Below are 16,780 nucleotides of genomic sequence, written 5' to 3'. Positions count from 1 at the left end.
CTTGTCTCTTCTCTGCCACTAAGCACGTTACATAACCCTAGTTTTGGACTGCGGCCCTTTAGCGAGATTTTGTGAGTGTGTTGTTTTTGGTTTTACACATTGTGCCTCTATTGTATATATGACTGATCTTGTGTAATACTTATATAAGAGATAACGTGGCTGTTTGTTTGTGTGTGATGAGGAAAAGGAGGGCTGCTCTGTCAGCTTGCTTGAAGAAGCATAAACAGTAGCAGCTTTGTGTTTCAGCAGTGTGTCAGTATTTATCCAGTAGCAATGACGGAAGGGGGTTTCTCTCACAGATAATAATACTGACAACATGCAGAGCAGACTTGCTGCCATGCAAGCTGTTGTGTTTAGCAGAAATCTACTGATAACTCTGCAAAATATCAGCTTAGAAAAGCTGGGAGTCTGTACAGAACTGAGTTTTGTTTTGTTGAGTTTTTATTTAGGATTTGAAATCGCATTATCAAAATTTGGGTGCTAGAGAGCGCATGATGAGTAATAAGGGATGACTCAGAAGTATGAATAAAATATGTCTGACCTTAGCCATATTTCCTAAATGAAAAATATATGAGCTATGAATTGCTGTTTACCATCTCCAAGCTCTGCCTTCAATCTTCAATTGTTAGCTGCGAGAATATTCTTCATAAAATGTTTAAGTCTTAGTGGATCATTCTCATTGCTTCATGTCAGTGTTTTTTGGTCGGCCTTTTAGGACAAATGGCTTTGAGAATATAAAACTGTAAGTCTGGGCTGGAATCGCATGCTCTGTCTGATCTTTTCTGCTCGTTGTGCACTATAAAACTCACATTAATTGTTCAGTACAGTTCAGTTTTATTTATAAAGTGTCAGTTCACAACAGAAATCACGCAGGTGTCAACCTCAGTAGTACAAGGAGGTGGTGCAAGACCATGTATAGGACCAGTACAGGGCAAAGTCACTAAATCTCCTTATGTCATTTCCCAAATATTTTATTTACATATTTCCTGTAGGACTGTGAATAGTACCTAAGACTCTTGAACATGTAATCAATCTGCATGAGCCCTTCTCTGTACCCCTTCTATGCCACCCCACAGAAAAATGTTGGAAACGCCCCTGCTCCACAGTCATTTCATTTTCTGCCATTTCTGCCCATCGAGGTCAGACCAGGCCAAGCTAGACCCTAATCACTAACAGACAAACTGTGCTTTCATGCACAGAGCCCCGCTATAAAAGCCAGAAACAGCCGTTCTGCTGGTGGAGTCATGACGGAGAGCGGCGGGGCTCTGGAGCGCCTGAGGTGAGTACACGCGTAAAGACTCACCGGAGCTGCAACAACACGGTAGGAGACGTTTTGTTTGGGCCGACACATTTGGTTTTAGCTTCCAGAACTGATTATAGAGCAAAATGTTATATTGCTGAAAAATATCAATTTCATACTTTCAACTCAAGTTGTTTTAAATTATATATTCACATTAAGGCCATTAATGGTAATAATATTGTTGGTTGTAGTTTACATCCTTATTTTAATGCTTATTTTGTTTTAATATAAATTCGTTAGTCTGGATATTCAATTATTCCCGCTAAGAAAAAAATGAATTATTATCATTATTATTATTTTACTGCTGCTGTTGAGAAGCGATAGAAGGCTTTCATGTCTCTTCTCTTCTGTTTACATTGTATAAATAAATGAAGGAGCAACAGTGACAAACTTATAGGAATAAAGGATATTTTTAATGGAACAGAAAGGCAAACACCTGCATCATAATCATTTAATCCGCCCTGAGTGTTTGCCTCTCTGTTCCATCTCCAAATAAATAAATAATAATCCTGCAGGGAATCTGGCAAATAAAAACCGGGCTACTGTGGGTCACATTAAAAGCTTAATGGTGCTAAAAACAAAATGTTTTCTAACTTGAGAAATGAAGAATTTATTTGTTTTTGAAGAAAAGGATCACATTTACATGTTAGTGTGAGTCCAACTCAGGACCTTCTTCCTGTGAGGCAAAAGTGCGCGACAGACTTTTGAATGGCCAGCAGGGGGCGTCCTCAGCGGTTGCAAATAGAGTTCCAGTTTTATGGGGCTCATGTTTCTTGCCCCGTGACCCAGGGGCGGAGCGTGGGGGTGGCTTACTGGGCTTAAGCCCGGGTCTTTTTGTCAGAAGCCCGGGGTCTTTTGGGGTGTAATTTTTTCATAGTTAGATGCTTGGCTGACAACTGTATAAAACAAAAAGTGCAAGCAATATTCGAAGCACATAGTGCACACTGTGGGAATTTACGACTGTGCGTGAATCCCCCCTGATATTGGTATGATCCGAGCTCAGGCACTAAGCGACTGAGCTAGGGGGCGGGGCAGCTGCTGCCTGTGAGTACGCTGTTGAAGAAACGGAGCCAGCCATACTAAGGAGAGCTTAAGTTTGACCAGGTACCAAAGCAAATCATTCATACCGTACAAATAATGTAAATATGACGGTGCATCACGAAAGATTGATATCAAACTGATCACTTGACCAATATTACGTTACTTGCTGTTCAAGTGAATCAACAAATGGCAAAATGAAAAGCCGAACAAATGCTATTGTTTTTAGAGAGTCTTAGCTTACGTGTGTTTATTTCATATTTTCAGTTCTTACCCTCCCCGACTAATTCGGTTTCAGTTATGTACTGAGATATAAGAATGGACATTAGAGGCTTCTTTCAAAGAAAAAACTCAGGTAAATGTTATTTTATATATTATGCTTTGTATGTTGTTCAGTATATTTCTATGCAAAACAAGAGGGATTTCAGTACACAGCAGGATATTCACATTTGTAACCAGATATTTACACTTTAGGGAGAAAACATAAAACATTTTTACTGTACAACATCAATTTAGAGTAAACTTTTGTTTTAGATAAATATTGAAATATATTTTGAATTAGTTAAATGTCAGAATAAAGAGAGACAGAGCTTCTATTTTTTATCACTTTCATTAAATTTAGGAGCACATGTACACTAAGTTTATTGTTAATTAATAAGAAAACTGCAGACGATTCCATTCTGAGCTGCAGAAGCTTCTGATAGGTTAGTAGAGTCCATGTGAGTAAACTGGTGGCACAGCTGTGGATGCATATAAGGCAAAACACAGAGCCTGTTTCTGTGACATGGGAAAATCAAGAGATGTCAACCAAAACACCAGGAAAAGAATTGTGGACCTCCATAGGTGTGGCTCAGTTTGAATACAATTTGGTGCCATTTGCAATTAAGAAATACAGATAGTTTCTCTCTTTACTCTTAAAGTTAACAAATATGTTTTTTATATTTATCAATCTAAAAAAATAAACATTTAGTCTGATTTGATGTTACAATTATAAAAGTGTTGTGTTTTTATCTGAAGAGTTTGTAAATATCTGGTTTCAACTGTATATTTGATGATTGTCAGCACAAAGAGGGAGAGAGGAACAGAGAGGGAGAGAGAGGAGACAGGACAGAACAGAGATGAACAGGAGCAGGTGAGACACACATGTTAGTCAAATGGTTGTTTACTAAAAGTATCACCGTATCATAGGTCCTCATGTATCTCGTACCTAGTGTTTCTTTTTAGGTTTGCTATTTTTCAAAGTCTACATTTAAGTTATGCAGGCTTTTTTGCGCAACAAGGCTAAATAATTATATAAACTTTTCTCAATCTAAATAGTGGACTTTTCTTAGAATTAAAAAAACAAGTGTAGTGCAGGTATATGATGATTTTTAGTACTACTATCATCTAGTTCTGATTCTGTAGTCCTGATTTTGAACTGTTGTAGTCCTGTTTTAATTCAGGATCAGTTCTGGGTCTGGTTGAATTGGGGTTTAGTCCTCGTGTCTTGATACAGCCCCGACTTTGTTCTGCCTCGCTGCTTAATTAAAAAAACTAGTTTAAGGCGTCCTGCATATGTGATATATATTTTTCCCTCTGTGAAGTCATTCTTTTTTGAAACTCAAAACAGAGCCTATTAATCTTTCAGTCATTTCTAACACCCCCCCCCCCCCAAAAAAAAAAAAAAAAAATCCCACATGCGTACTACCCTTTAGGGCTAAGCCCCGGGTGTTTCAAATGTCTGGCTCCACCTCTGCCGTGACCTAAACACTTTCCTGATAATTTTATGGGTTTCATGTTCACTTTTAGATTATATTATGTAGACGATATGTTCAATATTAGCAGAAAAAAATGATTTTCCAGGATCTGCTCACTGGATTTGTCAACATCAACTTTTTAGTGGATTTCACAGTGAAACTCTGTTTATGGTTTGTATCTGCAGTCGTGTTCATTTTGCACCCAGAACTCATAACCACTGAGGGCTGGAACATAGCTGGGCAGGTTTTGCCTTCAGCTCTGCTCCTTACACTGCATCTAAGATCTAACAACCTTTTTAAAACACAGCATGTCTCGTAAATAAAATAAGACCTCTGATTTTACATAAACTCTGATGTCTATTTACATTTTATGTTGTGGGTTAACCTTACTAACTATAGCTGCACACAGCAGTACATCTAAAATGTTTTCTGTACTTGGATTCCACATAAACCTTCAAATGTATGACAGTAGCACTGTTTTTGTGCACACGCTACAAAATCAAAAAGAGGCCCACACAATTATTGCACTGTGTGAAATTCTTGGCTCGGATGGTATCACATTGTTCCCAGATAGATCAAACAGACAAAGAAACCACTGTGATCTACAAACAAATGAGTCTGAGAGTCTTGGTGAAAGACTGATCTGGCCATGTGTGCCAGATCTGTGGCTCTGTCGGTGTTGTTAGTGTACATGCTTAAACATTATTACCAAAAAGCTAGCTTTCAGTCATTTATCGTCTGCAGCAAAGATTGATTTAATGTCAAAGTATGTGGTTCATTAAAATAAATTCATGAACATCTAGGTTGAAACCAATTAGAGTAGCTAATGAGACAGTGGATCTTTGGATCGCTCCCCATGGTTTTTATCTTTTTTAATTATCTGCAGGGTCTGCTTGACCCTCCAGAAGAGTCCCTGACCCATCATTTGTCCCGTTACAATTTGTATGCATTAATTTGCAGTTTTTGATCATTTATCATGATGTAATTAAGCACAAATATGGTAGTAAATAGATTTTAGTATACAGCAGCATCCTTGTGTGGTCAATTACAAATGCAATCAATCCAAAAGCTCAGATAGAAATTTAAAAGGCATTTGAAAGCTAAAAATAGAAATGAGGGCAGACTGTGCAGAGTGGGCAATTCTCCACACTGGTTCACGCCCTGAAGGGCTCTGTAAGCTCAAAGCCCACTGTGTAATTTTCTCACTGCAACTAATTACAAAAAAACATTAGTTTGTTAATCTGGTATGCACCATTAAAGCACGGGAAGTTGATAAAGCCTATTAAGTGGGATATTCCTTATTAGCTACCTGGAAGCACCATCTCATGATGAGGCCACGAGTCAAAATCTAGTTCATATTAAGTTGTTTAGTAAATATTATTAATGTTGTTTTTGTTAATATGCACCTGGTGCCCTTACCCCATCAGCCAGGGTAGGCATTTGTGATTTATTTATTTATTTGGACAAACACTAAAAACATCACACTTTCAGAAACTAGAACATCCACATACTTTTTTGAGCCATGCTTGACGAGTTAAATCTTGATTAGGCAGGTTAACAGTCTTAATATTACATGAGAAGAAAAGTCATATAATAGAATAGAATAGAATAGAATAGAATAGTATTTCCCTCCTTGTAGATTGCATTGATACAGTATAATGATAGTAATTCTCAGACCCCCTCAGCCTGAATAGTGTGAACTTGTTTATCTGCAGTGAAATAGAAAGTGAGCTTTCCTGTCACACAGTTTACAAAGCAAATTAAAGCTCAGGCCATGGTGCAGAGCAGAGAAAGGTTCGGTCCACAGTGGGTGCAAGCACAGAACCACTCAAGCTCAAAACTAACAAATGAGGTGGCCAACCTGCTCTACTCTCTCTCTCTTTTCAAATGCAGGTGAGCCGCACTCATCGTGACCATTTTGAAACCAACACGTTGTCCATGTGTTATCTCCCCATTAAAAGGCCACAACCTCCTCTCACAGCATGTTTCCTGTCTCTACGCTCTCTTCCAGGAGGTGTTGCTTTCCCTGTAAACCACAGTCTCAGTCCTGGCCTCCATCGTGCTTCACTCAAGACAAAGCTATGACTGCCTTTAAGGGCATCTGGACCAAGGAGTTCTGGCGCTGTGTGGCGGCTGAGTTCTCTGCCATGCTGATCTTTGTCCTGCTTGGCCTCGGTTCAACCATCAACTGGGGCACTGAGGATCCCCACCACCCCGACCTCGTGCTCATCTCTCTCTGCTTTGGCCTGACTATTGCCACCATGGTGCGGTGCTTCAGCCACATTAGCGGGGCTCATATCAATCCAGCGGTCACAGTAGCCATGGTTGTGACCAGGAAGCTGAGCCTGGCTAAAGCAGTCTTCTACCTCCTGGCCCAGTGTGTGGGAGCCACAGTTGGGGCGGCCGTACTGTACGGGATCACCCCAGCCGCTGTTAGGGGTGGGATGGGAGTCACTGAGGTAAGAGCAGGAGTGTGTGTCTTTAAATGTGTGACTATGTGTGACAGTTTTATTCTCCACTACCGACCTTTTGCCTGTGAATACATTCATCTGACTACATGCTCACGTGAGTGTGTTTTACTCACACAGGTGAATGACAGCATCTCTGTGGGTACCGCCCTGGTCGTAGAACTCTTCATCACCTTTCAGCTGATCTTCACCATCTTTGCCACCTGTGACCACAAACGTAAAGATCTCAAAGGTTCATCTGCTTTGGCTATCGGCCTTTCTGTTTGTGTTGGTCATCTGTTTGCTGTAAGTACCCAGACACCTGTGCAGTGATTCATCGTGATGTGGGAGAAATTCAGTTCATTGTAATCATGAACAGCTTATTATGTGAACATGTTACAGATTACTTTTTCAAAGCTCAGTTCACCGCAGAGTGGATACGACACTTCAACATCACCCTTTGGTTTGATGGAAAACCTGAAGCATGCATGCTGTGTTAATTCATAAGTGTTATGTAATAATTCTAAAGCAGAATCAAAACTATTCAAAGAGGAACCAACAGCATAAAGAGGAAGGTCCAGTTTAGTCTCTCACGTTACTGCAGCTGTGATGAAGCCACAAAAGCCAACCTTCAATTATGTGATTAACTGTGTGATTTGTAGTGTAGAGATAGGATTTACATTATTGATGTATGTAATTTAGCTCCAGTGAGCACTGAGCTGTGACTGTTAGTGTGGACAGTGAAAGCACTTTGATTTGCTTGTTTCAGTCCCTCAGTCGGTTAGACGACTGAATGGTTACTGAGTGTTTTCACAAAGTCAGGAGAACAGGATGGAGCCAGATGTGACAACACTTGGTAGATCATCAGTTTAAGAGACAGGTCAGTCCTCCAGCTCACAGTAGTCATCGGTGCTTGAATTAAAGGCAGCTGACCTTCTTCTTAAGCTCATGAAAACGTTTCACTGCTTATCCAAGAAGCTTCTGCAGTTCTAAAAGCTGGTGGAGGTCTTTAACCACTGCTTGTGAGAGCTGAAGCATCTTCAGGCTCCTAAAACGAAGCCCAGCTGTCCTTAACTCAAACCTTTAAGGCTTGTTGTTTTGCTTGTGAGGTTCATAGCCTGGTTGTGACTGTTCCCTCAGATTCCCTTCACTGGAGCCAGTATGAACCCTGCTCGGTCCTTCGGCCCAGCGATGGTCACATGGTCCTGGGAAAACCACTGGGTAACAACATTTTGATTAATATTCAAAATGCAGAGTGAGTGCACCTTTTGCCATTTTGAAAGTAATTTCAGTCCCAAATATTTTTCAGAAATTATACAGTTAATGTGTGGAAATAGTTATAGGCATAAATCCAATAAGAATCTGCAGTTGCCCTCAGCTTTATGGAGCTTTGTAGGGAGTTTCAGGTCATTAAGAGTCTGGTCCACAATGCTTTGTTTTTATAGCGTCGTTTCCAGCAGCAGGCATGCTGTTTGACACTGTCTGCAAGGCAGCACACGGCAGCAACACAGCTGCATTGATTGGTGCTGTTTACAGGAAGTCTTCATAGCAACTGCAACAACAGCTAAACTGGAGACGTCTCCATACAGATACAAATAAATGATGTGTTTACCTGTTACAGTTTGCATCTTTATATGAGTTACAATGTGTTGTGTTTCTTCCTGTTCTTTAATCGTTCTTCGGCGGTTTAACGGCTTCGAGGTTACAGCTGACAGCAGGCCTTTGCGCTGCTTCCCTTGAAGCTTGTCCTGTGTGTTCAACCTCTGCTAATATTATAGTTCGTTCTTGGTTTGTAAAACATGGCCGTGTTCTAGCAGCAGACCTGTCCGTGTGTGTGATCGCGCACATGCTTCGACACATTCATAACGAAACTGAGAGGCCTTCAGCTGATCGAGGTGATGACGACCTTTGTGTCACTGCTGAACCTGATTGATTATGTTTGGATAAGTGAACATAAGAAAAATAACTGTTTTGTCTGTTGGATTCGTACATCAGAGGCTGTAGTGGCGAATTTCTGTCCCAAGCTTTGAAAAAATAATTCTTCCAGTTCTTAATGTGAGCTGTTCGGATTTATTTCTGACTCGTACATACAAACAAAAACCGATTTGCTGCTGCAGCGCACACTCCCGTCCTGGCTCACTCTAACCTGCTACCACACATGCGCTGTAATGCTTTCTTACCCGCCACAAACGCGCAGCATTTATTCTCTAACAACATGTTATACAAAATCAAACATGTAGCATAATAACTGAAACAGTATCAAAAACATTTCTCTATAGATGGGCTCTAACAGAGGTGACGATGCGTCGTTTGTGCGTCAGATTGTGTTGATATCAAACTCATCTTGCAGCTGATTCTGTTAGTGTTGGTGATTTCAACCCTTTTTGGATGCGATGGGGGATTTTGTACCAATGTGGCCAATGGCAGCTTTTTGTTTGGAAAGTTTTCTCCAACAACAAAGACGAATTCTCTCTGAGCTCTTTTCGACAATAAGCAGAGAAACTGAAACGAGTCTGCGCTGCTGTCCCGACGCCTCGTTAGTATTCTGGGTCTTTGTGTGCTCTTTCAGCTTTGAAGTCATTTCTTGTTTAGATTTTGATCTTGGAGATTGTTGTAGTCTCTCTCCTTTGTACAGCTTTGATATTCTTTCTGCTTCTCATCATTTTCACACAGCACTGTCTCGTTTCACAGGGAGACACTTTCTCTTTCATTTCCTCTGCCTTCGCACTTTTACCTGTACCTGCTGCTGTGGGGCTGGCATCGCTGGATTGGATGTCACTGCTGTTTTAGTTTTAACTTTGTAACTTAAGACAGTTCGGTGCTTCTGGTATGGATGAGTCACGTCCCCTCCAGACTTTAAAAGGAGCGATTTTCAAAATTAAGAAACCAAAGAAGGAGATTGTGAAGTATGCGCTACACACAATGTGTCTGTATTTATTTGACAGTTCTGCACAGGTAACAGTCCGGTCCAGCTCTCTCTGCCGTCACTATATAGACAAAGAAAGAAGACCCTGTCATCACACAGTCGCCACCACCTGTGGCTCACCTGCCTCCCGGTCCCGCCCCCTTGAGCTCACTGCACCGCTTCCCCCCTGCAGCTGCGCCAGGCAACACTTAGACTTGGTTTAAAAGTAAAACTTTGTTCTAAAGACATTTTTGGCCTTCATGTGTAAATTTCTCTCGTCTCCAGCTGGTTGCAGCTGCACATCCCTGAGCCTGGCCCTGCCCGAGGAGGCTTCCTGTTAGAAAAGAGCTTTTCCTTCCCACCGTCTGCTCACAGGGGTTATTTGATTTGGGGGGTTTCTCTGTATTATTGTGGGGTCCTTCCCTTACAATATAAAGCACCTTGTTTTTGTGATTTGGTGTTATATAAGTACAATTGAACTGAACTGAATTTCAGAATTTTCTTCTTCAAATATCTCTGCAAACTTCTGACCAAAAGAAATGGGATGTTGGGTTTTCTCAGTGAGACGTGCTTCCCACTGCACCACACTGCCACGCTGGCATGCAGGAACAGTAAGCCAAAAATTCACAGTGTAACAGGACATGATGTGAAAATGTTCTGGATGCAGATGCTGCAGACAGTCTGTACATGTTTGCTCGGAGCTCCAAAACCAGAAGTTTGGAAACGAGTTCATTGTGAAGTCAGAATTTCTCTTAAGTGGTTTATTTGATCTGTTTCCACCTACGTGAAAAACAGGATCTGGGCTGGATTAATTATTGATTGATCATTATATTTCTGTGTCACAGAGCTGCAGGATACATCAGCCAAGCAGCAGGAAAAACATCAATGAGAAGTTTTGAATTCTAGCTCTACTTTAACAAGTACAGCCTTTAAATGTCTTTTTATCCTCATATTTTAGCCCTTAAGGCCGTTTCTAACATATAACATTGTAAGTAAATGGATATTTGAAGTGTTTTGTTTATGGCACAGCTTTTCATCAGTTTGAATTTATCACAGTAAACACTGCCTGCCAGTCCAGCAGAGATGTGAGTCCGTCACATAACTAGAATGTTTATTGTCATCAGTTCAGATGATGGTGCTCTCAGCTGTTAGCACCACTTTGTCCTTTTTGTCTTTCTGTGTGGATTTTCTTTCTATCTGTATCTTCACTTACATCAGTGGCCTGGTTCAGGCGATAATGGGCTGCCCGACACTTTCCTTAGATGCGGCCTGAGAAAACCAAAGTCTCATTACTTATTCTGTTTTCTCCTTTTCTATAACAAATCTCTGCTCCAGTGTTTTTGTTTTGTAAGCTGAGACAGTGATGCAGCAGCACATCATGGCGAGGCATTTACACAAAGTTTGATTTTGTTATTAAAATAGAAGAAAAAGCACTTAATGACTGAAAAAATAAGAAGGAAACGTAAAGAGCAGGATTTATCTCATATCTCAGCAACTGTTTTTCTGTGAATTTTGTACAAACGTTTAATTTTGTTGATCCTAGGACTTTGTTTCCAACATGATCTTTGATCTCAGCACTTCAGGAGTTAAATATGTGAATTCCTTTTGAACTTTACCTTGAAAATTGGAAATATCCTTCCTTTACTAAAACAAGTTTCTCTCGTAAATTTATTACTTTGATTTGAAAAGTTCTTTGTTGTCTTGGTTTGTGTTGTTTAAAGTCCCCGAGCTCTATTGAAATGAAAGCGCAGACCTTAGTTTGAGCATCCTCGGGATCACCTGTGTGTTCTGTGTTTTCCGTGTGCCAGGTGTACTGGGTGGGTCCGTCAATGGGTGGCACCCTGGCTGCAGCTCTTTATGAATACCTGTTCTGCCCCGACCCAGAGGTGAAGAAACGCGAGACTTTCGTGAAGACGCCCTTCACTGCTGCTAAACAACGCCAGGATTCAGCCACGGCCCAGGAGCCTCTCTTCACTGTCATGGATGTAGAAAGAGCTGAGAGGAGGGAGAGGGAGGTGTCTGGGGAGGTGCTGTCCTCTGTGTGACTAGAAAGAAAAGAAAGCACCAATGCTCCAAATGCTGCAGTCTGCTCCTGTAGACGGGCGCATTAAAACAGTCATGGTTGAAGCAGGAAGACTGAACACTTCACGAGGGGGGGGGCTTCTTCTTTTGGCAACCAAAAAGCTTGTGTTGGCTAGTTTTAAGTAAAGGGCTGCAAGGCTTTCAAAAGAAATGCTGTAAATAAAAAGAAACTGCTGAAAGTGTGTGTTTGTGCTCATGTAATATGGATTTCCAGTTTTCTGTGTGGCAGGAAAACTGGGGACGTGAAAGACAAACAGCAACCATGAAGTGACCTTGTCCCACCCTCAGTAACACTCCGGGTAATATGGATGCAATATAACGTCAGTGCTGAGCTCCCTGCAAACAAACACTCTCTGATTCTCTCTCGTCTTCAGTCTGAGTGTCATTTCTGCCGACTTTCTGCCAGAAAACACTGACGCGCTTAAAAGTCAGCGCTCACAGCACGCGCACTCCGGTGTTTTATGATGTCAGCAGCCAACAACACTTGTTAGGGTCCAACATTAAGTTTTCATAACCTCAATCTTAATTTATTCATTGATCTTTCTGTTGTGCTCACAACATCAGGGGGTTGCAGTCTTCTTTTAAAGTGGCATCAAGTTCAACAAAAAAGAAAGACGACGCCCTGTGGAGCCGCCTCGATTTTTCACCGCTAAAGACAAAAAACTGCATACCACATAAAAACATTTGACCCCTTTGAAAAAGGGAAACAGTGCTTCGCCAGCAGAGGTGAAGCGCCGCAGAAGGAGATGTGGCTCATAGTTTATCCAACAATAAACTTATTAATCCCGCTGTAACTGAAACTGGCTTCAGTTCAGCTGGGCCACAGCAGAGGCTGCTGATAACTTTATGCCTCATATCGCTGTGGACGAGGCCCTGAAGGGTCTCACGGAGAGCATCTTATTACAATCAAAACCATGAAAACTGTCCAAAGAACTCGATATATTGCTTCAACCGCTTCTTCACAAACATGATGAAAACATGCACTTCATGGAATGAGAGGTAGGTGGGAGCCGAGTGCTTTTCAGTATAAGAGGACGATAAATCCTGGTGAAGAAAGTACACCCTCAATTCAAGGACATGTTTCATTTAATCGTCTGTTCCTCGGCAGACCTTAAATGACTTAAACACAACCTCAGTTCAATGACAGCAAATGTGACATTGTGCCACGTCTTTATTTATTTTACAAAAACTAAGTCAAAGTGTAAGAAGACCAGCACACGTCCTGATTCAGTGGCTTTAGAAACACCTTTAACAGCATTAATTTGAGGTTTTCTTACATCATTCATTCATGCATTTCTAACTATTCATTCGTTCCACCACGGCCGTGGTTCACAGTTCATGTGAAGTGTTTGAGTCCCTAAACACGGTGCTCTGTGTTACGGACAAATGACTTTGGTCTCACATTGAGGTTTGACAGTTGTGGTTTGCTCAGACTTTTACTGTGCTGCCATGTTTTTAGAGAGAAGAGTCGTTTCACTGTTCACTGTTTTTGTTGTTGTTGTTTTTGGAAATTTCTCCAAGAGTGGTGCAGTCTGAATTTTGTGAGAAGAATGAATATTTTCCTCTAATCTTGTCTTTCTCACTATAAGCGATAGATTTCAAATTACTTGCAGAAGGCCATACAACCTTTCCCCGACTGATAGGAAGGAGCGATGGCTTCTCATGACCTCAGGTGTGTTTTGTTCACCTGAGGTTGTATTTAACTAATTTCAAGACCTGCTAATGATGAGAACCGCTGATGTGAAGCTGTTATGGGGTAATGTGGCCTCTGACTCTGGTCCCTGTTGGCCCTCGCTGTGGTAAACCACAGTCGTTGCTGGTAAATTCTAGATTTGCTCTAAAATCTTATTTTCTGTCCGGGAGTCTAATGTCTGCAGTCTTGGTTTGGTTGTTTTGTGCTGAATTTGCAGGAGCTGTTCATGACACTGAAACATTCACTGTACCTATAGTGTAATAATCTATTAAACACTCAAGTCTGGAACATGAGCTGGATCTACTAAGCAGCACTGCTCACCAGCTGACTGGACTGCACGGTGGCCTCATTCCAACTATAAGAAACTGCAAAAATAAACTGTTAGTATCAGAGTAGCAGTAGAGCCTCTTATGGCCCTGTGACTGCAACACTCATTACAGAGCAGAACAACAAACTGCCAGATCAATGCAAAACTGCGATGTGTGAAGTTTGGCCTTGAGGCTTGAAACAGATTAAGTTTGCATTTAAAATGTGTGAGTGTGAGTTGTTGTGCTGATGGGAGGGAAGCAAATTTAAAAAGATTGTTCTTCTTAACAACTCTGCAATAAATCTCTGACGAACAGTTCAGCACAGAAAGTGCTTTTAATGTATGAATATAATACTGGCCTGCAAAAGATGCTCACCTCGTCACTGCTGTACTGACAGTGTGTTGTTATTGCCACAGCTTTCACAGCAAACAGGTGTACTGTTGCCCTCTGTTGGTAACAACAGCAGCGAGCACTGCTTTACAAGTTTCAATCTCTCGACCAGGATCGTCCCACTGCAGGCATCGAGGGCAGGAGTCCTGCAGGTTTCAGATGTGTCCTTGATCCAACACAGCTGATTTAAATGACTAAATGACCTCCTCAACATGTGCTGTGGTTCTCCAGAGGCCTGGCAATGAACTGTGTTGACGCAGAGTGAGATCTAAAACCTGCAGGACACCGGCCCTCGAGGCCTGGAGTTCCCCACCCCTGCTCTCGGCTATGAAGTGTAAATGAACACTTGTTGGATGTGTTTTCACTCATGTATTGCTGAATAATATTGCACAAGTGTTGTAGACACTGTGCACCTAAAAATGATTTATAATAAAAATGTATGATATTGAAATCCATATATTTAAATATTTAAACATTCTTTGCCAAAAACAGAATAAATAACGTATTTGTTGTTCTTATCTGTACCTGATCAAACTGACCAAGTGATGGAATCAATCCTGAAACTGTGTGTTTAGCTTCAAAGAATAAGATGTTGTCAATCACGTCAAAAACAAATCTGTGTTATTTTAAAAGAAACCACCTGCAGGATTTAGAAATCAGGCATTCGGGAACAAATGATCCATCATGTCCACACTGCTTTTATAAACACGATGAAGCTCATGTGCAAGTTCAATGAGGAAGAGTCACTCGTCTGTTTCCCAGGTGTTGGCAGCTAATCTAAGCTTTGCATCACTTCCACTTTCCCACGCTGTCAAGACGATTGTGACTTCTCCAATCAGCTTTCTGCTGACCGTGTTTAGGCCGATCAGCCTTCACTCCACGTGCTTTAAAATCTCAGAGTGCATCTGTCATTCTCCCACTCGGTCGCCTCCGTGCAACCGACGTCCTGGGAAGAAGGTGGAGTGGGTCCTGCCTTTATCCCTGTCACTGCTGGTCTTTCTAATGATCTCTCCTCATTGAACCATACTTCACTGTGATGTTCACAATGAGGTGACTTACCAGAAAAAGTAAAAACTCAGTGTGTACATGAGTAGATTGCATGATTGAAAGTTACAAAAGTTTTAGACATTAAAACCGTTCTCAGGTACAGAACGAGGCACCCACGTCCAGTTTAGTGCAGACTGCTCCTGCAGAGGCACCACTGGTTTTTATTTTAGGCTTATCTATTAATCAGAATCAGAATCAGAATACTTTATTGATCCCTGGGGGAAATTATTTTTTGTTACAGTGCTCCATTTTAAACCAACATTAAGACAAGACAGACAATACGCTAACTAAGAATAGTACAATATATACATATATATACATACATACATACATACATAAGTCACTTATAAATAAATATTTGGAAAAGAAACATGTGTAGCTGTAGCAGCAAACAGTGTGTTAAGTGGATGCGTTGTACAGGGAGATGGCCACAGGCAGGAATGATTTCCTGTGTCGTTCAGTGGTGCTTTTCGGTAATCTCAGTCTCTCACTGAACGAGCTCCTGTGACTGACCAACATGTCATGGAGTGGGTGGGAGGTGTTATCCAACATTGTCTTTATCTTGGACAGCATCCGCCTCTCCGACACCACCTTGAGGGAGTCCAGCTCCATCCCCACAACATTGCTGGCCTTACGGATCAGTTTATTAAGTCTGTTGGCATCTGCGACCCTCAGCCTGCTCCCCCAGCATGCAACAGCATAGAGGATCGCACTGGCCACAACAGACTCATAGAAAATCCTCAGCATTTTCTGGCAGATGTTGAAGGACCTCAGTCGCCTCAAAAAATAGAGACGACTCTGGCCCTTCCTGTAAAGTGCTGTGGTGTTTTTAGCCCAGTCCAGTTTATTGTCAATGTGAACTCCAAGGTATTTATAGTCCTCCACAATGTCAACACTGACCCCCTGGATTGAAACAGGGGTCAAGTGTTTCCTGGTCTTCCTGAAGTCCACGATCAGTTCCTTGGTCTTTGCCACGTTGAGCTGCAGATGATTCTGCTCACACCACGTGACAAAGGAGTCGACCACAGCCCGGTACTCTGTCTCATCATCCCTGCTGATGCATCCAACCACCGCAGAGTCATCAGAAAACTTCTGAAGATGGAGGTCTCTGTGCAGTGGCTGAAGTCTGTGGTGTAGAGGGTGAAGAGGAAGGGGGAGAGGACAGTCCCCTGTGGTGCCCCTGTGTTGCTAATCACCTTGTCAGACACACACTGTGGGAGACGTACATATTGTGGTCTTCCTGTCAGGTAATCAACAATCCAGGACACCAGAGAAGCATCCACCTGCATCGCTGCTAACTTATCACCCAGGAGGGTCGGCCTGATGGTGTTGAAAGCACTGGAAAAGTCAAAAAACATGACCCTCACAGTGCTCGCCGGCTGGTCCAGATGGGTGTAGACACGATTGAGCAGGTAGATGATGGCGTCCTCTGTTCCGAGACGAGGCTGATAAGCGAACTGAAGGGGATCCAGATGTGGTCTTACTATGGGTCGCAGCTGGTCCAGGATGAGCCTTTCCAGGGTCTTCATGATGTGGGAGGTCAGTGCCACTGGCCTGTAATCCTGGGGGCCACTGGGACGTGGCGTCTTTGGTACAGGGACGAGGCATGATGTCTTCCACATCACCGGGACCCTCTGCAGACTCAGACTCAGCATAAACAGTTTATGAAAGACTCCACACAGCTGGGGGGCACAGGCCTTGAGGACGAGGGGACTCACTCCGTCTGGTCCAGCAGACTTGCCTGAGTGAAGTCTCCTCATTTGCATCTCAACCTGGTATTGAGTGAAGGTGATGGGTGGGGGAGGGGTGTCAGGAATCTCACAGGAGGCAACAT

General features: G+C 42.1%; 1 protein-coding gene across 1 annotated transcript; it reads left to right on the top strand.

Annotated features, from left to right (window-relative positions):
• The first annotated feature begins 1,244 nt into the window (after positions 1-1,244).
• Positions 1,245-11,471, top strand: LOC146618142 (aquaporin-4-like). The gene is made up of 5 exons (XM_085373381.1): positions 1,245-1,279; positions 6,086-6,533; positions 6,663-6,827; positions 7,662-7,742; positions 11,235-11,471. Exons 1-5 carry the CDS (start codon positions 1,245-1,247, stop codon positions 11,469-11,471), a joined length of 966 nt encoding a protein of 321 aa, XP_085229507.1.
• Positions 11,472-16,780: the final 5,309 nt, after the last annotated feature.

The sequence above is a fragment of the Diplotaxodon limnothrissa genome, linkage group LG15, assembly GCF_057381915.1.
Source record: "Diplotaxodon limnothrissa isolate DT_005_m linkage group LG15, D_limnothrissa_male_GT1.1, whole genome shotgun sequence".
Classification (NCBI taxonomy): Eukaryota; Metazoa; Chordata; class Actinopteri; order Cichliformes; family Cichlidae; genus Diplotaxodon; species Diplotaxodon limnothrissa.
Note: the sequence above shows the minus strand (reverse complement) of the source record. Positions and strands in the feature narration are given on the sequence as shown.